This window comes from Alligator mississippiensis, chromosome 4 (genome assembly GCF_030867095.1).
Source record: "Alligator mississippiensis isolate rAllMis1 chromosome 4, rAllMis1, whole genome shotgun sequence".
Classification (NCBI taxonomy): Eukaryota; Metazoa; Chordata; order Crocodylia; family Alligatoridae; genus Alligator; species Alligator mississippiensis.
Genome location: NC_081827.1, coordinates 53051451 through 53074456, shown reverse-complemented (window position 1 = coordinate 53074456; position 23006 = coordinate 53051451). Strand labels below are relative to the sequence as shown.

The 23006-nt window shown below is 43.9% G+C and overlaps 1 protein-coding gene across 2 annotated transcripts in view; it reads left to right on the top strand.

The window, feature by feature from the left end:
* The window catches only part of ZNF277 (zinc finger protein 277), a 93117-nt gene that overhangs the window by 14446 nt on the left and 55665 nt on the right, over positions 1-23006 (top strand). The window contains exon 2 of one of the 2 annotated variants that reach the window (XM_019492456.2): positions 6986-7038. The exons of the other annotated variant lie outside the window; for it this stretch is intronic. Coding sequence (XP_019348001.1) covers positions 7026-7038 — 13 coding nt within the window. The 5' untranslated portion in view covers positions 6986-7025. The remainder of the gene's footprint in view (positions 1-6985; positions 7039-23006) is intronic. 2 annotated transcript variants of the gene reach the window in all.

Genomic DNA, 23006 nt, shown 5'->3' with positions numbered 1-23006 from the left:
GGAGGGGTGGATGTCGTATACTTAGACTTCAGGAAGGCCTTCGATATGGTATCCCACCCCATACTGGTGAACAAGTTAAGAGGCTGTGACTTGGATGACTACGCAGTCCGGTGGGTGGCGAATTGGCTGGAGGGTCACACCCAGAGAGTCGTGGTAGATGGGTCGGTTTCGACCTGGAAGGGTGTGGGCAGTGGGGTCCCGCAAGGCTCGGTCCTTGGACCGATACTCTTTAATGTCTTCATCAGTGACTTGGACGAGGGAGTGAAATGTACTCTGTCCAGGTTTGCAGATGACACAAAGCTATGGGGAGATGTGGACACGCCGGAGGGCAGGGAACAGCTGCAGGCAGACCTGGACAGGTTGGACAAGTGGGCAGAAAACAACAGAATGCAGTTCAACAAGGAGAAATGCAAAGTGCTGCACCTAGGGAGGAAAAATGTCCCGCACACCTACAGCCTAGGGAATGACCTGCTGGGTGGCACAGAGGTGGAAAGGGATCTTGGAGTCCTAGTGGACTCCAAGATGAACATGAGTCAGCAGTGTGACGAAGCCATCAGAAAAGCCAATGGCACTTTATCGTGCATCAGCAGATGCATGACGAATAGGTCCAAGGAGGTGATACTTCCCCTCTATCGGGCGCTGGTCAGACTGCAGTTGGAGTACTGCGTGCAATTCTGGGCACCGCACTTCAAGAGGGATGCGGATAACCTGGAGAGGGTCCAGAGAAGGGCCACTCGTATGGTTAAGGGCCTGCAGACCAAGCCCTACGAGGAGAGACTAGAGAAACTGGACCTTTTCAGCCTCCGCAAGAGGAGGTTGAGAGGCGACCTTGTGGCTGCCTATAAGTTCATCACGGGGGCACAGAAGGGAATTGGTGAGGATTTATTCACCAAGGCGCCCCCGGGGGTTACAAGAAACAATCGCCACAAGCTAGCAGAGAGCAGATTTAGATTGGACATTAGGAAGAACTTCTTCACAGTTCGAGTGGCCAAGGTCTGGAATGGGCTCCCAGGGGAGGTGGTGCTCTCCCCTACCCTGGGGGTCTTCAAGAGGAGGTTAGATGAGTATCTAGCTGTGGTCATCTAGACCCAGCACTCTTTCCTGCTTATGCAGGGGGTCAGACTCAATGATCTATTGAGGTCCCTTCTGACCCTAACATCTATGAATCACTCTCTTTGCAGACCTTAAGGGCAAACTTAAAAGCCCCTCTCTTTTCCCTAAGAGTTGGATATGCCAGCGGTTTCAACTCGACAACAGGCCCTATACAGCATGAGATCAGAAAGAAGCGTGAAGGGGCAGTGCAGGTGTAGGAAGAAACATGACAAATGCCTATCTACCTTAGTGAGAGTTCATAGCTGGGCTGAATACTAATAAAGACCCCTTATGAGCTCAAGGGAAGAACACACAAGACTCCTTCCCTCTGCACTAGGGTATTAGACTAACCTTTTTGGCAGGCATGCTATAAATTAGGCTCCATATCTAAAGGTGCACCGATACATCAGATTGGCACCGATATAAAGAAAATTGTCTATATCAGAAATTGGCCTGATGTGGCTGATTAAGTGCCCATGCATGAGTGCAGCCACAGTGCAACACTCAGGTGGCAAGGATCACAGCCCAGCAGCTTGAAGAGCTGCGTGCAACTGTTAAGTCTTGTGGTGGAAAGGGAGTGGGGAGAGAGAAGGGGTGGGGGGGGCAGATCAATGCCCCTCATGATGAGGAAGGAATGGGGTAGGGGCTGGGGCAAGTGCTACCCAGCCGGGGTGGAGCAGGGCACAGGATGGAGCTGCGGCTCCTCCCAGGGAGCACAGGGTGGCACGTGTGCCCTCCCTCCCCCCCCCCCCCCCCCCCCCCGATCTGCGCAGGGTGGGGTGTGTGGGCTGGAGCGGGGGTTAAGCTCAGGGTTGGGGGGGGCACTGGGAGGGGGTCACAGGCAGGGGTGGTCTGCAGCCCACCCCTAAGTTAAACTGTGATGTGGTAAGCCAATTATAACCAACTGCTGTCTTAATGTGTTGTACTTTATTCTAAATATAGCAGAAGCACTAACTTCTGTTTTACTCCCGGAAAAGTCTCCAGTTGACTCAGTGCAGCAGCCCACTGCTGATAGCCTGCCACCTCTATGTCCGTTCTCAGTACTGACTCTTCATTAAATACAGAGTCCAAAGTATGAATTCAATCTTGAAGGGCTTCTGAATGCCAAGAGGCTGTTTTTGGACACCTGAGAGACCCCCTCCTGCTCCATCAGCATGACAGCCCCTGACGCACACTTCAGCTATGTTCCTGTGGAACAATCAAACTGCCAAGTGTAGTGGGATTTGTAGAGAAAGGAATGTCTAGGCAGCCAGCCTGCGATGGAAACTCACTTCAACAAGAGACTAGAGAAACCAGCTCAATGCCCAATATGTGAAACACTTCTTTGACTCTCAACAATATTGATATTAATGGACGAAAACAAAAAATAAATCCTGATAATTGGAATGAAAGAGGGAGAATGGGAGTAATCTTCTGAAGTCCTCAGGTTGCTTGATGAGTGAGAATAAATACTGTATTAATCTTAGTGAAGTGTCCACACAGAAATGACTGCAAATAAGTTTGTAAGCTGGCAAGCTGATTTTGGGAGAGAAATGATACAGCTGGTCCTGTAATGAACTCTGCAACACCACAGAGAAGGGATTCAGGGAATCTGTGGGCTAAATATACATAAAAGTGAATGCTGTTGGAAAAATGTGGTAAATGCGACGAGAAAATACACCTAGGAAAAATCCTTGTGATAAGTAATGGATGTTGTCCCATAAGATCACAAACAAATGTAGGGATTCTGAGTTAATTTTTCAGTAAGTCTAATTTACATGGCATATTTTGTCTAAGAATTGTTAAGTATTTTACTAGAAGCAAGAATTCTTGTGGGTGACATGTTTTATTGGATCAACTGCATGTTTAGGATAGACCAGGGGTGTCATACTCCACTGGCTTTAGAGTTGATGAGGGATTTCTGGACCAGCCTGTGGATTGGCTGTGGTGCAGCCTGAACCAGCACAGAGAACTGGTTTGGCAGAGCACCGCATGCAGCTAGTGCTAGCCCCATGTGCATCAGTGCCAGCGTTGGAGCCAATCTGGCATGAGCACCACGTGAAGCACGTGCCTTGGACCAATTCCCTGTGCTGTGTAGCACCCATGGAGCCACATCCAGCCTGCACACCAGACCAGCTCTACACACTGCATGTGGGATCAGTCCAAGACCAATCTCATAGGCACTGTGGGCTGGATCCAACCTGAAGGCCATATGTTTGGCACCCCTGGCGTAGACCAAGACAGGCCATCGGATATCAGAGACCTGAGAAAAGGCTGTGATCCCTTCAAACTTGTCTTGGTCTATCCCAACTGTGCAGTTGGTCCAATAAAAGGTGTCATCCACAAGAATTCTTGCCTCTTGCATATTTCCTGGACCATCATGACAAAACCATCAAGTCAATGCTACGTAAGCAATTTACTGTCATAAATTGCTTCATTTAATTATCACTGTACCCTTAAACAAGTAGTAGTTGTTATGCATATTTAGTACATTTCTGGGACTTCTGCTTTTTTAGAAGAACTAAACCCCTGATTCACAAGGTGCACTAAACAGGAACTACAGATCTGTCCATTTCTGACAGGTGCCTAATTACAAGCCTGTAAATAGTCCCAGCCAAGTGAGTGGGACAGTATCTAGCTGAAGTCAGAATGGACCCGTAGGCCTACTTCCAGCTACTGTGCTCCCCTTAACGATACTTCAAGGGACTGCAATGAATTGAGTTTGATAGTGTAGTAACAAAACACCTTTGAAATCATGAATTTGCATGGGATTGTTAGGAAGAATCTAAATCTGTCTGATAGTGCTCAAAAAGAGCATCCCAGTTTTTCCGCAGCACATCAGAAACTAACAGGAGCTTTATTTATTGCAGTAGTTAATTTAGGCTCATGGCAGTCCTACATTTGACATATTTGATGATGTATTCATTATAACTAGCAATTCAATAAAAGACAACTCTACCAATTTTCGCTTCGTTAGAAGAGAAGAAAAAAAATTAACCATAATCGAATAGATCCTTTTCTTAGTATGTCCTTGTGTGTATAGATTTTCATGCTTTTGGGACACTAACCATCTCAACTTAGAGTTTGCTTGTAAATCTTGCCCGCCTGTTTCCCCTTCCCTATTTCAGGTATATAGCCATGATATAAGCTGCCCTTGTCTGCCCTCCAGCATGTTATCAAGTAACATAAGCACAAAATTTGGCCTGCCCAAGAATTTTAACTTTTGTCACAGTATCATTTAAGTCTTAGAGTCACTTGAAGACAGCAGAACCATACTGATTTACATCAGGTTGGGAACTGTTCCTAAATATCTGTCTTTTAGAAATAAACTATTAATGTGTTCATGAGGAGATGGAAGCAAAACAAACAGTTTTTTCCTTCTTGAAGGTCTGCAAATAGAACAAGCAGTGTTTATCTACTGCATGAGTGACAACAATTATTCAAGGTTTGCAAAACCTGATTTATGAGGAAAGGTTCAAAGAACTAGGATTATTAATCTGAAGAAGAGAAGTGAAGGTGGAGATTTGATAAGTCTTCAAATGCCTGAAGAGTGAATATAGAGGATGAAAATAGGCTTATTTCTGTGGCTGTAGGGGACACAATTAGGAGCAATGGCCTCAAACTGTAGCAAAGGAAGTTTGTTGGAGATTGGGAGGAACTTTCTGACTATGAGGGTTGTTAAACATTGAAACAGGCTTCCTAGAAAGGTTGAGGAATCTCCATCCCTAGACATTTTCAAGAGCAGGTTAGACAAGTACTTGGCTGAGATGGTTTAATCGGGGCTAATCTTGCCTTGAGAGGGGGAGGGGAGTTGGACTAAATGACCTCATGAGGTCCCTTCTTGCCTATGATCCTATGGATCCTAGATCTAGGGCTCTGATGTGGTGGCATTTGGAGGAATTCTGGTATATCCCTGTTCTAGTCAAAAGTTGGCCTAATAATGCAGAATCAAATGCAAGTAGGCTGGCATAATGAAGTCCAGTGTCTCTCTTAATGGACAAGTGTGATTGTCTGCTATGTAGTGGAAAAGATGAAGAGTAAAATAGAAATCCATAGGAAAGATCAGTGACCCGCGTGCTTATTTCCATAATTCTGTCATTTTGTTTTATTACATATACTTCTGCAAAGTTGCATAGTTCTTTACAAACATATATGCATGCCGAAGTGTTTATCGAACTGTCCATTAAGGTAGGGAAGGAAAACAGAAGACAGATCAGAAAGGGGAAGGCTATAAACAGATGTTGGCAAAGAAGAAACGTTACTGGAAGGAAAGGCTTTTATAGAGGGGGTGTGAAGAAGAGAGCTGTCCATTTGGTGTTCTAACTACTCCGTGTGTAAAAGAAATGAAGCAAACAATAAAGCAGTAAAACTTGGAGGCCTCAAGAAAGCAAGGGCAGGAGTTAAGAGGTAATGAGAGGTTAGGTAAAGCCTTGTTCAGGGTCACGTAGATTTACTGCCTGCACCTTAAATACCTGAATGTGGTGGTGTTAGGACTGGGAAGCCAATGAAGCAATGTGAGGAGATGGAAGTGATGTGATGGGAAAAACAGAAAAGTAAGATCTTGATAACGAAATTTTGGCTCTAGTGAAGAGAGAAGTTAAGAGGGGACACCAAAAGTGAGTTTGCAGGAGGGCCAAGGAACAGTCAGAAATTCTAACAAGAAGAAAACTGAGAAAAGGGCCTCTGAGCCCACGTGATTGCCGCTGATCTAGGTAAAAATCTGTGCTGGTGAGCCTGAAGCTCTGCTGGCAGGAAATATCAGTGATGAACACAGCAAAATCTGCCTTATGGCACTAGTCGTATTGGCAAAAACAAGATGCTTGGCAAAAGGGGTGTCTAAATTAATTGTACTTGATCTGAGGGATATTTTGAAGTTCTTACTTAAAAATAAGAAATTCCCTGCAGCAGGTGGAAACCAAAATATAGGTTTCACCTTTGATGCCTAAATGAGGTGGTGATTCCATGTTTACGATAAAACAAGATACTACGCACAGAAGGGGTTATTGCCCAGTGTGCATTATGACTTTTGTACTAAGAAAGGAGCCACTTTTTAAAACAAAATCTCCTTGATAATTAGCAGAACAGGGAAGGAATGCTTTATTTTAAACTCAGCAGGTGGGTTTGTGTAAAATACTCTTAAATTTTACTAGTGTGAATTTTTCTTTATATAATGTTGTTTAGGCTTTTAAAAAAATGAGCCCTTTTCTGCTCAGGTACAGTGGCATAAATCCAGGATAAATCTATTGAACAAAATAATAATATTACAGATATATAAAGATAATGCTGATAACAGTTTAATATTGTTTACTTTTCCCTTTTGAGCGGCCAGATTCTGTTGTTAACTCCACTAATGGGAGACGGAATGGATTTACACGATATTGGGAGTTGTTGGGGATCCCTGATTTCCACATAACTTGTCATTAGATGGAAGTATTTAACATACTCTAAAATGCATGTTGTTTTGTATTGGTTAAGGTATATTCAGAATGATTATTTTTACAAAGATTATATTGAATTTATTTAAACGTGTATGTATTCTTCATCATTAGTCTTTTGCTTTGCTAAACATATTTGTCTTTGTAGGGGACTATACTGGGGGTTTGGGATTAAGGAAGAGGAAAAATGACATGCACAGGGGTCTATGCCTGTCAGTAAGCAAGGCAATAATAGAATTTGTTTTTTAAATATAGTCTCATTGGCAAAGACATGGATTTTATTTTATTTACTTCCAACAGTTAGGATTTGTATTAATCATTTTCCCACTTATTCCTTTCACTTGTACTCCGATGCCTCTACTCTGGTACCCATAGCAACACTTGTTAATGCTAATGAAACTGCAACATCCTAAGCTTCCCGACAGAGCAGCCCTGTTAAATATGGCTATTGCACACAGTTGTATTTCTGTTCGTTCCAGCTCCCAACAGACACCTGCTCTGTGGAAACTCTTTCCTGAGATGTTGGGCTTTGGTAAGTTATTGCTCCTCTTAAACCTGTCTGATTATGACTGGAATTAAGCCTCTCATTCTGTAGTGTTCACCACCTAAGTATTGGGGGAAAGGGGGTAAATCGCACGTGCACAGACATGCATAGAGGCACATGTGCACACGCACACGATTTCTGCAATACTGACATACCTAAGCAGTAGGATTAAGTAATCTTCTGAAGTATTAATTTGCATTCAGTGAAACACTGCAGAGGGTTGAAGCTGATTGATCTTGGAGAAACTATGGGATATGTTGTCTCTTGTAAAATGTCCACATGCTCCCTAATTGCTGTGGAGCACTGATAGTGTGTTAAGGAGCTAAAGTAATGCCCCAGTAATTTCTCATGCACTCTGACTGAATGATAATCCAAGTTAATAGGAGTATTTTAAAATAGAGAACTGGGAAATTATTTTATGATTTGGATCGCTCTTTCACCAAAGGAGCATATTTTTTTGATGTTCTGTTGTGATAGCAGTGGAGAATAATGGGGGAGGTTTCCCCATTTTCTCTATATTGTTTTGTTTTAAAAATTGTTTGGAAGACTACCAATCATCCAATTCTATAAGCCAAAAAACCCAAAACCTATAATTGGTAGGAAATCTCTTTAAAGGATAAGAACATAAAGAACACTACTGTGCCAATAAACAAGTTCTGTAATACCAAGACTGTCACAGAAAAGTTGTCATAGCAGAGATGTAGTACCAATTTTTTTTGCTAACTTGTTTAATTTTAAGTCACTGAATAGTTCCTGTAAAGCCTTTTAATATATTAATTTCCAGAAAGTCTAAATATATAGGTTTATCTTTTGATTTATAGTTAACTGTAGGAATTCAGTTCAGTTCACTAAAATAATGTATTTTTGCTCAAAATAACAATTCCCTCTCCTATCTCCCCAAATTTGTGTTTCCTCACATAGAAAAAAATATAGCTTTTTCTGTTTTTTTTTTTTTTTTTTTTCCCCCATAGATTTTTGTTGCCTTGAAATTGCATAGTGCAAGGTTTCCTTGCTATTTGTAAAGGAGTCTTAGAATGTTGTTATGCTTTCTTTAGTTCTTGACTTAGGTAGAAATGCAGTCATTTGCTCATTGTTTTGAATCATTTACATGACTATCTTTTGTTGCATTCATTTTTGTTTTAATGTTGTTTCAGGTTCTCCTAATCTCCTCATAATATTAACCAGCTGTATTAATGAGATAATAAACTAGGCTTGTTGTTAATGAATTGATTCATTCAACTGCTGAATTTAATTAGAAAGACACTTAACATTCCAGCAGATGTTCTTATTTTGTTTCATTATACTTGGGTTCCCAACAGTGGGTTTATAAATATACTGTATGCATCTATATTAACATAATGTGGTCTTCAACCTAAAACCTTACTACTGCACCATAAATGCAAACTGTTTACATTAAACCCATAAGTGGTTGAATAAGAAACAAATTTAACACCACTCCCTATCTTTTAATTTATTTGCATTCATCCAGACTTGAATTTTCAGCTGTATTCTGTATTTGGGTCATTGGGTAAATGTGTAAGAGCAAGGACTAGAAATCAGATCTCTTCCATCTCCTGATTTCTGAGCTAGAGAGTCATCTTCCCTCTCCTTGGCCCAATGATTCATTAATTTTTTTCCTGCAAAGTGGTCCAGCTTTAACAAGAAGGATGTAGATTGCCCTCCTCCCCTCGTACAAGTGATATACTGGTCCTTATGGTACTCTGCTGAGATGTTAAATATCCAGGTTTGTTTCCCCTTGAGCTGAGAGGCATTGAAGAGTCTCCCACCCACTGACTTTGTAAGGAGAAAGAGTATGGCATCATTACTACTTTCTCTGGTCCCCATGTAAAAGAACGGAGTGACTGCTGCCCTGTTTCTGGTTTTTTAGGTATCCAACTATGCATTGGGGTTCTGGGCCTTGAGGCTGACACATGGCTTCTCCCTTGCTGAGAACAGATGCCTCAGCACCCTGTCAGATCCTCTTGAGGGTTAAACCATGCCTCTTACCCCTATATTCCCCATTCCTTATTCAGCTTGCAGGTTGTTGTGTATCCTGTTCTGAGACTTCCATCTCTCCATGTGGATTGTATAGGGAGCTTAGAATTTCCTCTGGGAGCACTTAAGAGCTAGGCACTGTAACAGTGTGTTGCAGTGTGAATGTCTTTTTATATATCTAAATTCAGGTGTCTGCAATCATGTATTTTGGGAATGAAAACCATTGAGAACTCATAACTTGGTCAGAGCCTAGAAAAACAATGTGTTTACACCCATGCAACTTAGGTTGGTTTTGTTCAGTGATGTAAGTTACAGAAGACTCTGAATTGGACAGATGGCCAGCTCTCTTGGGATAGCTGGTTTTCTGTAAGCAGTATTACTGCATCTCATAACTAGCTGGGAGTGAGCACATAATAAGCTGTTTTCTTTGAGCAAAAGGCCATCCTAGAACAGCTGCAGACACACAACACTTATATCAGTGTAATTTTACACCAGAGTTGTTTTACCCCCAGCATAATACTAAACAAGATTATACATTTTGTCCACCCCTTGTTTACCCCACTGTATAAACATGCTATTACCCAAGCCCTCAGTTGCATCAGAATTATCTGCAGCACACCCTCAGACATGGGACCCAAAGCTAAGCCCTATATGTATGCATACCTCCTATTGTCAGTGAATTAAACATGTCAAAATGGAGTAGACTCAGCACATTGAAGGAGCAGTGTTACTTGATGTCACTGAGAGGGATCATTCTTTATCCTTTATGCTTAGTTTTTTCTATTCCTTTTTCATATTTTGTTTTTATAATAATTTTCTAGGAAAAACAGTTTGTAAGACTGTCCAGAAAATGCTTGCTGTAAGGGATTGGCCTTTAGGCAGTCTAGCCTAATGGTGAGGTCAGTGAGGGATGGCTGAGTCAGAATCTAGGAACCAAATTGTCAGGTCTGGAGAGAAATTCAGGAGCAGAATCTACAACATACGCTAGGGTCAGGAATCAGATGCCACGTTACTAAATCTGAGGGTCAATCCACAGGGCAAAGTCTGAGGATAGAGCTGTTAAATCAGGGTCAGGAGCCAGGAGGCTTGCCACAGCAGACTGGGTCAGAACTGATGCTACAGCTGGGAATAAATGGGGAGACTGAGCTCCCAACAGCTAATTGGGAAGCCAGCCAATTAACCAGCTGGGAAAGAGCTTGTCAGCCAGAGACGCAGGACAAGTGTAGCTGCCTAAGCAACTAGCCCAGGCAGTGCTGCCTGCTAGGGTCCCCAGTAGTTAGGCTTTACTCTTGCAACTGAATTTCTCTTAAGTACTAGATCTTTGCCTTTTTTCCCATCATTTTTTTCAGCTCTCTGGTATCAACCGTAAAATTAACTGATCACTGTTTAGCGTATCAGTCACTGATCATTCTGTCATGCACTGAATTAATTGCTTAGTATATTTGATACAAAGCTGGCTATAACCATATATGGATATAATTTTTCTTTTATATGCATGATTTCTTTTACTTGGTTCAGAACAGTTCATCTTGCTAAAATATTTTAGTAAGGAAAAGCAGAGTGCACTTCTTCATTTTCCTTTCTGTCTGATTCTCTCCTACTTAGTAACTTTTAGACGACTTCAGATGAGCTGTAAAATACCACAGTTCTGCTCGATTTTTAATCTGCTTTCCATTTGCTTTTCACAGTTAAAAATGTATATGAATGCTTGAGGGTACTGGAGGCAGACAAGGTTCTTTGGGTGAATCTGATATCTTTTATTAGACCAACTTAAATAGTTGGAAAACAATTATTAAGCAAGCTTTCGGGTTCAAAAACCCTTCGTCGGGCTAAGGACGTTTGAGCAGTTGGTGTGTGCTCTTCCTGGATGGAATGAAAAGTAAAGAAGCCAGAGGCTGGGCTGATATGCATACAAGACAGGTAGTCAGTGAAAATGTAGTTAGTGTAAATGCAAGAAACACAACTTCGTTCCCCAAGGACTAAACATCTACAATCCTCTGACTACTACACACAACTCCAAATATGCTTCACAGCTATGCAGAAGAACGTCAGAGAAAATTAGAAATCATCTGCTTCACCTACTCTACTCCAAAAGAGACCAACTCAGGAAGGAAATCACCACATACTACAACAACTTAAAAGACAGAAATCCAATCATCTTCCCTAACAATATACAATGGATACAAAGAGACTACGAAAAACTTTCTACAACATTCATCCTATATAAAAAGAAGAAATGGAACAAATTATTCCGAGAGCAAGCTCCCCAGCCACAAAACAACCATCAGAGGAACAACACCAACACCTTACAACATTCCAACCTCAGACTTGATAAAACTGAAAGCAGCAACCAACCCACAAATATTATCAATCTCTCCACACACACACTTACCAAAACTGAAAAATCTGTCCTTTCTAAAGGCCTAAATTTCTGTCCAGAAAAATACCCTAATAAAATACTTCAATGTGGAGAACTAGAAGAATTTTTCTGACGCCTCTGCCTCCAAGGAATATTTCCACAACCAAACAACCCATTCTCAACAACAACTCATCCTCTGACAACATTCAGGAAAATTCAACGCCAAAAAACCCCCAAAAAATCAGATTGGACACCTCACAGTGGACGAAACCCTAACCTTGACCGGTACATTGACTACTTCAGGGAAAGAATGAACACTGAAATAATCAGCAACACATGCCACCACAACAACCTCTCTCTACCATAGAAAAAAGCCATAGAATCTCTAAGATCTAACCACCAAATAGTAATAAAACCAGCAGATAAAGGAGGAGCCATAGTTATCCTAAACCATGAAGACTACATAAAGGAAGCCAACAGACAGCTCTGACACCACCTACTACAAAGAACTAAAAGAAGATCCTACTCCCCTTTTCACCAAGAAACTCAACAATACCATCAAATCATTTCCATCAAGACTACAAGAAAAACTACAGACCTTGATCCCCACCACTACCTAACCTGGGGACTTTTTACATGCTCCCTAAAATCCACAAACAAGGGAACCCTGGCATATCTATCATATCCAACCATGGGACCCTAACTGAGGAAATATCAGGTTTTGTTGAATCCATCCTAAAACCGCTCATCACCCACAGAGCAAGTTTTTTGTACAAGACACTACAGACTTTCTACAGAAATTTAAACATGGACCGCCTTCCCAGCAACACACTCCTAGCCACCATGGATGTTACCAGCCTATATAGCAACATCCCATACCAGGATGGCATCCATGCCTGCCTTACATATCTACAGGAACAAGATTACAACTCAGAATACAGACCCAAAGACATTACTGACCTTATACACTTCATCCTCACAACAATTTCACTTATAATAATCAACACTTTCTCCAGATAATGGGAACAGCTATGGGCACCAGAATGGCCCCACAGTATGGCAACCTTTTTATGAGCCACCCGGAAGACTTCCTCAAGAACTGCACCATCAAACCCTTGCTATACTTAAGATATAGCGATGACATCTTCATCATTTGGACTGAAAACCTGCAATCTCTGAGTTCCATCAGAAATTCAACAATCGCCATCCCTCCATCCAACTTTCTCTAGAATACTCCAGCTGCAACATCTCCTTTTTGGATACTGATCATCGTGTCTAGAATGATAAAATACAGACCATGTTATACAAGAAACCCACAGAGCAACATGCATATCTGCACAGAACCAGCAACCACCCTAAACACACCAAAAAAGCTGTGATACACAGCCAAGCCCTCAGATACCACTGCATTTGCACTGAAGAGAACACCTGGGATTGCCACCTCACCAATCTTAAAAAGGCTTTCACCCAACAAGGACACTCCTCCAGAGAGAGAGATTGCACGTTTGAAAGAGCCACTCGGATACCACGTGAAGAACTGCTGCAGTACAAAAGAAACCCCCCCACAAATCTCACACCACTGGTTATGACATATCGCCTCTCCCTTTGAACCTGTACGGAAAATCCTCAAACAATTGCAACCCATACTAGGCAGAGACCCTATTCTTAAAGAGATCTTCCCAGAGCCACCCATCCTAGCCTTCAAACAAGCACCGAACCTCGCTAACCTCATCACCAGAAGCAAACTTCCTCAAGCCCAGAACACACCAAAAGGTTCCAGACCGTGCCATGACAAGAAATACAAAACCTGCCAACACATCTCCACCACCCCCACAATTACTACACCCCACAACAGAGCCATCAGCATTCCTGGATCTTACAGATGCACCTCCAGGAATGTAATATACCTCATCCAATGCACAAAATGCCCTGCCTGGTGGAAAATACGTAGGAGACACCAAATGACAATTGCGCACCAGAATGAATGCACACTGGAAATCTATCAAAGACAGAAATGCCCCAACAGGTAATTAGGTACATTTCTCAAAAGAAAACCACTCACTCTCCAATCTCTCAGTCCTGATCCTCAAACACTTCCCAGAGATGAGCCCATGAACTCCACTTCGCTTCATCAACCTCCTGGATACTACAAATCATGGACTAAATATAGACATTGACTTTATGACGCATTAAAACCAGCCTGACATCTGATTCCCCAGGTACCTCTCCGCTATTCATCCCCCTTCTCTCTCTTTCCCCCCCCCCCGCCCTGCCCCCGCCTGTGTCTCGCCCATTGACTCCTCAGTCTACGTTTTCACTGACTACCTGTCTTGTATGCATACCAGCCCAGCCTCTGGCTTCTTTACTTTTCATTCCATCCAGGAAGAGCACACACCAACTGCTCAAACTTCCTTAGCCTGACGAAGGGTTTTTGAACCCGAAAGCTTGCTTAATAATTGTTTTCCAACTATTTAAGTTGGTCTAATAAAAGATATCAGATTCACCCAAAGAACCTTGTCTGCTTATGTCCTTAGACCAACACGGCTACAAACTACACCCCTGAGGGTACTGGAGGTTTCCCCCCCCTCCTTCCCCCCCCCCCAAAATGGCTGCAACCAACAATGAATTCCACAAAAGCCTATGTGCATGAAAGGAACTGGACTTCCTTGGTTTCTGGCTAGACACAGCTTTTCAGTGAAAGTCTTGGGATGTCTGTAATGGACAGCCATGTTCTTTGACCACTACCTAGGGAGAGGCAAAGCTACTATCAAAGTGATTGTGAAGCTGTACCACCATGAAATTCTCCACTTTTTTGCGAGTCTTCCAGGACTCATTGTATGGAGGTCCTGACTTGGTGTGTGGCTTGATTTCAAATCTGTGTCTCCATTGTTTGCCCTTAGTTTTATGTTTTACAGGTCTCTCATTGCCTTTTTTACAGTAAGAGGACCACAGAGGTCCAAAGATAGCTACAGGAGTTGCTTCCAGTAAAACTCTGAATAACATGCTTAGACTTATTTATACTTCTTGTGTTCTTTCATTCTGGTGTTTATATTTTAATTGTTTTCAACATTGTGCTGAACGCTGTACAACAGTGGTGTTCAACCTTTTGGCTCTGCAGGCCAGGTGAGTGTTAAGGGGTCATCCCATGGCCTGATCTAATGCATGCAGGGCCAGCCCCATGAGTGCCAGATTAGGCCCATCATCCCAGCCCTACATGCACTAGCCTGGTCCTGCACATGGGATCATGTCATATAGCCCACAACTCTTGGAAATTTGTCTGTGGGGGAGCCGTGCCAGTATTAATTGTCCTGTTCCACCACCACCAGATTTCTGGACCCTTGGACAGCCCCATGGGCTGGATCACATGACTCTGTGGGCTAGATTTGGCCCATGAGCCAGGGCTTTGTTCAACACTACCTGTTTATCCTCCTGCTTAGTATTTTGCAACAGATGAATAACCAACAGTATTTTCATTTTAATGGAATCTATCCCTAGCTTCCTTCTATCTTTTTCTGCACCAACTTGCGTAAGCTAATGTAGTTGCCCGTGCTTTTAGTTTTAGTATTCTACAGTTAATTTCTCTTCCTTATTGTCTTATTTACTCTCCTGATCACATATCAGGAAACTTATTTGGGAGTTTGCTAATATGTAAAATGTGAGCATTACTTTAAAAAAAACCCTATCAGTGGCAATCCATACATTGCCCCTATTCAAATCCACGCTGTGGACACTCAAATTTCCTTTTCTTAAATAACTAAAGCAACTCGCTGTCCGTATTAAGCAACTCTCTCTACCATGCAAATTATCTTTGCAATCTCCTTTTCTATTGCAGTATATTAGAGAAATGCCTAAATAAATAGGATTCCAACAGATGTAGCACAGAAGTAAATAAATCAATAGTGTATCCATTCTAGACACAATTTAACTGGCTGACAGAACACCTTTAGCTGTATTGGCATCAGTGACAACCAAGCACTTGCTAAGGAAAAGGAGTTGCACTACTTACCTATAAAGAAAGTTTAATAATTTTTTCAGACTGTGAAACAAAGATTCTAAGGATTCACAAGCCTAAAAATTTTCATGCTGCAACTAAAATTGCACTCTTTTCCAGGGAGCTGGAAAAGTAAGATAGATATAAAGAAAGCCAACTGGAATTGCAACTGTTTAATCAATGAAGCAATGAGCTGGCGAATGAAGGAGGGAATTGACTGAAATCCAAGTAAATTATACCAAAGTTTCCCCCTTGTTACTACTTAAATACTCCATTAGGATGGAACAATTATTCTAATAATTTAAAAGTAGTATTGCTACTGGTAATGTTATAGCGTGTATTTGCACACTTACAATCCAAAAGTACAGAAAAATTGCGTTTTGGAAATTGAATTTAATGTTTCAGTCTTTTTCAGCCCTATTAATTGGTGCGTTTTTGGAGAGTTGGGGTTTCTGCAATACTATGATTAGAAACATTTAAACATATTAAAATAATATGTTTTAAATTATCTTTCGTAAATTTACTAGTGTTAAAAAAACAGGGCACAATCCCAGATTTCAGTTTACTATAAGGTTAGACAGTATAGTAGGCAGTAATTTTGCAGGGCAAAAATTATTCATATTCTTTAGAGATCTTCCCTCTGATCTGGATATATTATTTGCTTGTTAACTGTATTTTGCTGAAGCACTTGGAAATCTTCACATAAAATCTGCTCTGTTATAAATCTGAAGTTTTGAGTTGAAACAATCCTTCTTTGACATAGACACAACTGTTAATTGCTAAATCATTAAGGGATCTTTAAAAAATTGAAGTACCTTATCACACTTTACAGTGTGATTCACACTACTGTAAGAACTACACAGAGAGAATGGAATTTTTCCATTAGCTGCACAAGTTTGAAAAATGGGCTTCATGCCACAAATCAAGAATATGGCTTGATTTTTGTCAGAGTACAGGAACTATTTTCTGTTTTAATAACTTCTGCTTTCCAAAGGTCCTATGGTTATAGTCCATGATATGGGTGGTGCTTTGTTTTCAAGATAAACTATGATGGAGGACTAAGACATGATTTGTTTGGAGAATTAATGCTACAGCATTATTAATTCCAGAAAAGAGAAACACCCTTATTTGAGATAAGCTTCCAAGGCCAGCTGTTAAAATCCTCAGCTGTCTAAATCAGAATTGACTGTGGCGTATTTTGGCCCCATGACAGAATAATAAATACTTTGTTGTGGGTCAGGTTGAAAAGGCAGCTCCACTTTGTCAGATTTAGCTACCTGCTTCAGGACACCCCCTCAACTTCAAACACCCATGAACCAGAAGTTGGTCAAGTGATGCCTTAATCTGCGAGTCATCCCAGCCCTCTTCTCAGGACACAGACAGCTGAGAAGGATTATTGTGGTCCTAGGTCTCACAGAATCATAGAGAAGTCAGACTGGAGGGGACCTCCAGAGATCATCTAGTCTAGGGGTCAGCAAAGTTTTTGGCCAGAATGCCAAAAACACCCCAACCCTGGCCTACGCCTTGACTTGGCATGCCAGGGGCAGACTGCTGGGGAGCTGCAAGGGGCCTAGTGCTCATTGGTGGCTGTGGCTGCACACGACTCCTGGCCAACGATGGGGGAGGGGTTGAGGTTGCGCTGCCCCAACCCCTTCCCCATCCTGTGCCCTGAGGCATGCGTGCAGTTGCCACCACCATGGAGCTGGTGCTGGGGCTCCAGAACCCAGTGCAGCTGTTTGCAGCCCACCAGCCAGCTGCCCAGAACCCAGGCTGGCTGTGGCAGGCAGCTGAGAGGCTGCATACCGCTGTACCGGGCTCCATAGCTCCAGTCAGGCTCTGTGGCAGCAGTGGGTGCATGAGCGCCTCTGGGCAAATGTCAGGGTAATGCCTGGGGGGGCACTGCTTAGGGCTCCAGGCTAGCAGGTTGCAAACAGCTGCACTGGGATCTGGGGTTGCTCAGCTGTCTCAGCTGCAGCTGGCCCAAGCTCTGGGCAGTTGCCACTAGCCACAGAGCTCAAGCTGCTTGCATCAGGACTTGCGGCCTCCCACCTGCTTGCTGTGAATGGCCCAGGCTCTGTGCCTGGTGGCAGACTTCTAAAGCCCAGGCCAGCTGTGGCATGCTGATCAAAATTGCCTCCCATGCCATGCTCTGTCATGCATGCCTGGGGTTGCAGACCCCTGATCTAGTCCAACCCCTTGCCTGAGGCAGGATCAGTCCTATCCAAACTATCCTATAAGCTCCATAATCTAAACTCTACATAAAAGTACTGTCAGCTGTGACACAACACAGATCTAACACCTGCCACAGGTAAAATAGGGGAACCACAGCAATCAACATCCTGCTTCTATGAAATATTGTTAATATATGCTCAAGATTTCCCGGGTAGGTAGAGCACCACACTACAGAGGAAGACAAAAGCCTCCAACAGTCCATAACAATCTGACCAGGGGTAAAACTCCTTCCTGACCCCAAATATGGCAATTGGTCTGACCTTGAGCAGAGGGGCAAAGCTCTCTAGCCAGGACCCTCCAGCTTTGGTCCCAGGAGGAGCATTAGCACAGCGTTGGCTGTAACCAACACTCAGTGCCTCTGAGGAAGGCTTAAAAACACACTAACATGTAGCAGAAAAGCAGGGAAGGGGAGGTGGGGACCACCAGCAAAACCCAGAAGCAAACCACCCCCCCCCCCCCCCCGCATCAATGGGGCCTGCCTGGAGCTGCCAGCTCAGCCCTGTACCATGGAAGAAGCATGGATATCCCCCCCCCCCCCTTTTGCGGGAGTACCATGGCCCTGCACAGTGTTAAGGGGGACCTGCACAGGCTGATTTGCCCCACGCCCCACACCCCCGCTGGGGTTGGCTCTGGGCATAGGTTATGCCTAGATCATCCCCAACCAGAGGCTGTCCAACCTCATCTTGAACACTTCCATTGGTGGAGAGTCCACAACTTCCCTATGCAGTCTGTTGCACTGCATCACTATTCTAACAGTGAAGAAGGGTTTTTTTTGGATATGCAATCTAAACTTATTTTGTTGCAACTTCAGGCCACTGGTCCGCATCTTCTCTGTAGCAACAGAGAAAAAGTACTTTCCCTCTTCTTGTGGCAGCTTTTCAGGTATTTGTAAACTGCTGCCATGTTCCCTCTTCACTGCTTTTTCCGAAAGCTGAACATGCCCAACTCCTTCAGTCTCTCCTCACGTGACTTGTTTTCCAAGCCCTTGATAGTCTTCATTGCCCACCTCTGGACCCTCTCTAACTTCTCCACATCCTTTTTAAAGTGTGGAGCCAAGAACTGCACACAATTCTCCAGATGAGGCCTAAACAGTGCTGAGTAGAGAGGCACTATCACTTCCTGCATCTTGCACCTCATGCTCCTATTATTCCATTCCAAAACTGTTAGTCTTTTTTAGCAGCTGCATCACGCTGAAGACTCATATGGAGTCTGTGATCTACCAAGGCTCCCAGTCCTTTCCATCCAGCCAGTGCCACTCGTGTTTTTGGTTATTCCTCCCAAGGTGTAGCACCTTGCATTTGTCCACACTCAAGTTCATCCTCTAGCTGTAGCCTAACTTTTCAGTCTGTCAAGATCCTTCTGAATTGTGCTTGCATCCTCCAATGAGTTCACAGTCCTTCCAAGGTTTCACGTTGTCTGCAGACTTGCTTAAGAAGCTTTCTATACCAGCATCCAAATTGTTAATAAACACATTGAACAGCACTGGGTCCAGGACAGACACCAGTGGGACTCCACTCCAAAACCTCCTGCCAGACTCAGACCCATGTATAATTACTCTTTCCTCATGACTATTGAACTAGTTATCTATCCACCCCTCACAGTAGTGTTATCTAGCGTACATTTCTCCAATTTGTTAATGAGAAGATCGTGTGGGACCTTGTCAAAAGCCCAGCTAAAGTCCAGATACACTATATCGACAGCATTCTTTTCAGTCACCCAAGTAGTTACTTTGTCAAAGAAGGAGGTCAAGCAAGTTTGACATGATTTGTTTTTTATAAATCTATGCTGGCTGTTTGTGATCAACCTTTCTTCCTCCAGATGCTTGTAAGTGACCTTCCTTAGGATATGCTCCAATAATTTCCCAGGTATCAAGATGAGGCTAACCAGTCTATAGTGATCCTTTTGCCTTTTTTTAAAGAGGGGCACTACATTGGCCCTTTTCCAGTCCTTTGGTATCTGACCTGCCTCTCCCACAACTTCACAAAGATCATTGCCAAGGGTTCTGAGATCTCCTATGCCAGTTCCTTCAATACCTTGGGATGACCCTGCTGACTTGAATTCATTTGACCCTGCTGACTTGAATTCATTCAGACTCAACAAAAGTTCTCCCTCTCTCTTATCCCCTCTCTCATCTTGTCCCCTTCCTTATCCAGATAATCGTTATTAGGTGTCTAGCTGCAGCTTAATTTTTTTTGTCCAGTGTGAGGCAAAGTAGCTCCATCTTTGCATCTTTAGTTTGAAGTTCCCCCTGGCTTGTTAATAGCTTACTTGGTCCCACAACTTCCTTGGTCTTTCTTTTCTGGCCAGCGTGCTTATAGAACTTCTTCTTCTTGTCCTTAACCTCCTTTGCCTAGGTGCAGTTCGTTCTTTATCTTTGACTTTCTGATATTGTACCTACAGGTTCTTACTATTTCCTGGTACTCTTCCTTGGTGACCTGTCCATTCTTCCATTGCCTGTATGTTTTCCTTTTACATTCGAGTCACTTTAGAAGCTTCACAGCTGTTTACCAGGGTTCCCTGGGGGAAAACTAGAAACAATGGCCACAGACTCCTGGAAAATAGTTTCAGGCTGAACATTAGGAAAAACTTCTTCACAACTGGGGTGTCCAGACTATGGAACAAGCTCCCCCCAGAGGTGGTGCAATCATCTACCCTAGAGGTCTTCAAGAGAAGACTGGACAGATGTCTTCCCTGCTCATGCAGGGACCTGGGCCCAATGATCCTTTGAGGTCCCTTCAGGCCCTATAGATTCATAGATGATTCATAGATGCTAGGGTTGGAAGGGACCTCAATAGATCATCGAGTCTGACCCCCCTAGTCCCCCGCTCCTACAGTTTGGGCTAGAGATGTTCTTCTTTGTTATTTGACCTGACGGCCAGTAGTACGTCGTCATTTTACCCCTGCTTATGCGTGTATAGTTGGGAAAAGAAACTACTTGGCAACCTGGGCAAGGTATGGGACCACTGACTCTACAAATAGAGGTTCCACACAATGGTCCTCGTACCTCAGAGAACCACTTTGCAATATTAATGGGAGTAACATATGCCTCTAGAACATTGTCCTCGATTGCTGCGGGCTTCGGGATGCAAGCGGTTACCCCCTCTGGATGCGGGCCGGTGGCATTCGCCCAGATTTCAATCATCCGGAGCACAGAGTTCCGACGTAGTGGGTCCTCCTCAGTGCTCGCCTCTGGTGTTGCTTGAGTTAGGAGCAGGACCAGGTGGATGGTGGTGAAAGTCGTCACCATCCTTGCACTATTAGCGACCCCAGGTAGGCTGTTAGACGACAGGCTGGGGATTCATAGATGTTAGGGTCAGAAGGGACCTCAATAGATCATCGAGTCCGACCCCCTGCATAAGCAGGAAAGAGTGCTGGGTCTAGATGACCCCAGCTAGATACTCATCTAACCTCCTCTTGAAGACCCCCAGGGTAGGGGAGAGCACAACCTCCCTTGGGAGCCCGTTCCAGACCTTGGCCACTCGAACTGTGAAGAAGTTCTTCCTAATGTCCAATCTAAATCTGCTCTCTGCTAGCTTGTGGCCATTGTTTCTTGTAACCCCCGGGGGCGCCTTGGTGAATAAATACTCACCAATTCCCTTCTGTGCCCCCGTGATGAACTTATAGGCAGCCACAAGGTCGTCTCTCAACCTTCTCTTGCGGAGGCTGAAAAGGTCCAGTTTCTCTAGTCTCTCCTCGTAGGGCTTGGTCTGCAGGCCCTTGACCATACGAGTGGCCCTTCTCTGGACCCTTTCCAGGTTATCCGCATCCTTCTTGAAGTGCAGCGCCCAAAATTGCACGCAGTATTCCAACTGCGGTCTGACCAGTGCCCTATAGAGGGGAAGTATCACCTCCTTGGATCTGTTCATCATGCATCTGCTGATGCACGATAAAGTGCCATTATCTTTTCTGATGGCTTCGTCACGCTGCCAACTCATGTTCATCTTGGAGTCCGCTAGGACTCCAAGATCCCTTTCCGCGTCCGTGCCACCAAGCAGGTCATTTCCTAGGCAGTAGGTATGCTGGACATTTTTCCTCCCTAGGTGCAGCACTTTGCATTTCTCCTTGTTGAACTGCATTCTGTTGTTTTCTGCCCACTTGTCCAACCTGTCCAGGTCTGCTTGTAGTTGTTCCCTGCCCTCCGGCATGTCCACTTCTCCCCACAGTTGTCATCCTCAAACTTGGACAGAGTACACTTCACTCCCTCGTCCAAGTCGCTGATGAAGACATTGAAGAGTATCGATCCTAGGACCGAGCCCTGCGGGACTCCACTGCCCACACCCTTCCAGGTCGATACCAATCCATCCACTATGACTCTCTGGTTGCAACCCTCTAGCCAGTTCACCACCCACCGGACTGTGTAGTCATCCAAGTCACAGCCTCTTAACTTGCTTACCAGTATGGTGTGGGATACCGTATCGAAGGCCTTCCTGAAGTCTAAGTATACGACATTAACCCCTACTCCTGCATCCAGGCATTTTGTAACCTGGTCATAAAAAGAGACTAGATTAGTCAGGCACGATCTGCCTGCTACGAACCCGTGCTGGTTTCCCCTCAGCATAATTTGTCCTGCTGGGCTCTCACAAATGTGAGCCTTGATAATCTTTTCAAAGACTTTGCCTAGAATCGAGGTGAGACTGACTGGCCTATAGTTGCCTGGGTCCTCCTTCCTCCCCTTCTTGAAAATGGGGACCACAATGGCCCTTTTCCAGTCCTCTGGGACCTGGCCTGTGTGCCACGAGTGTTCAAATATTCCCACCAGTGGCTGCGCAATGACATCAGCCAGTGCCTTCAGTACCCTCGGATAGTGCTCATCCGGGCCTGCCGACTTAAAGGCATCCAGTTCCTCCAAGTGACTCTGCACCATCTCAGGGTCTACGCTTGGTAGTCTGGCGCCCTGCTGCTGCCTCTCTACAATCCCAGTGAGAGACTTGTCTTGCCCCTCTCTTAGGAACACTGAGGCAAAGAACTCATTGAGGAGTTCAGCCTTGTCCCCACTGTCCGTCACCAATTGCTTCTGCCCATTTAGTAGGGGTCCTATTCTACCCTGGGCCTTCCTTTTACGCCCTATATAGCTGAAAAACAATTTCTTATTATCCTAAACTTGGGATACCATCCTCAGCTCCATGGTAGCTTTGGCCTGTCTAACTGCCTCCCTACAAACGCGACCCCCATGTAACTTAACCCACAATCCTTCTACTTTCTCCTCTTTTGATTCCGTCTTGATAAGGGTCGATGTATATTGCTCATTGACAGAGCGCAACCCCTCCCCGTTTCTTCCCCACCCTGTCCTTTCTGTACAGTTTATAACCCTCAATATGTACTGCCCAGTCGTGGGAAGAATCCCACCAGGTTTCTGTTAGCCCTACTAAGTTGTAGGTG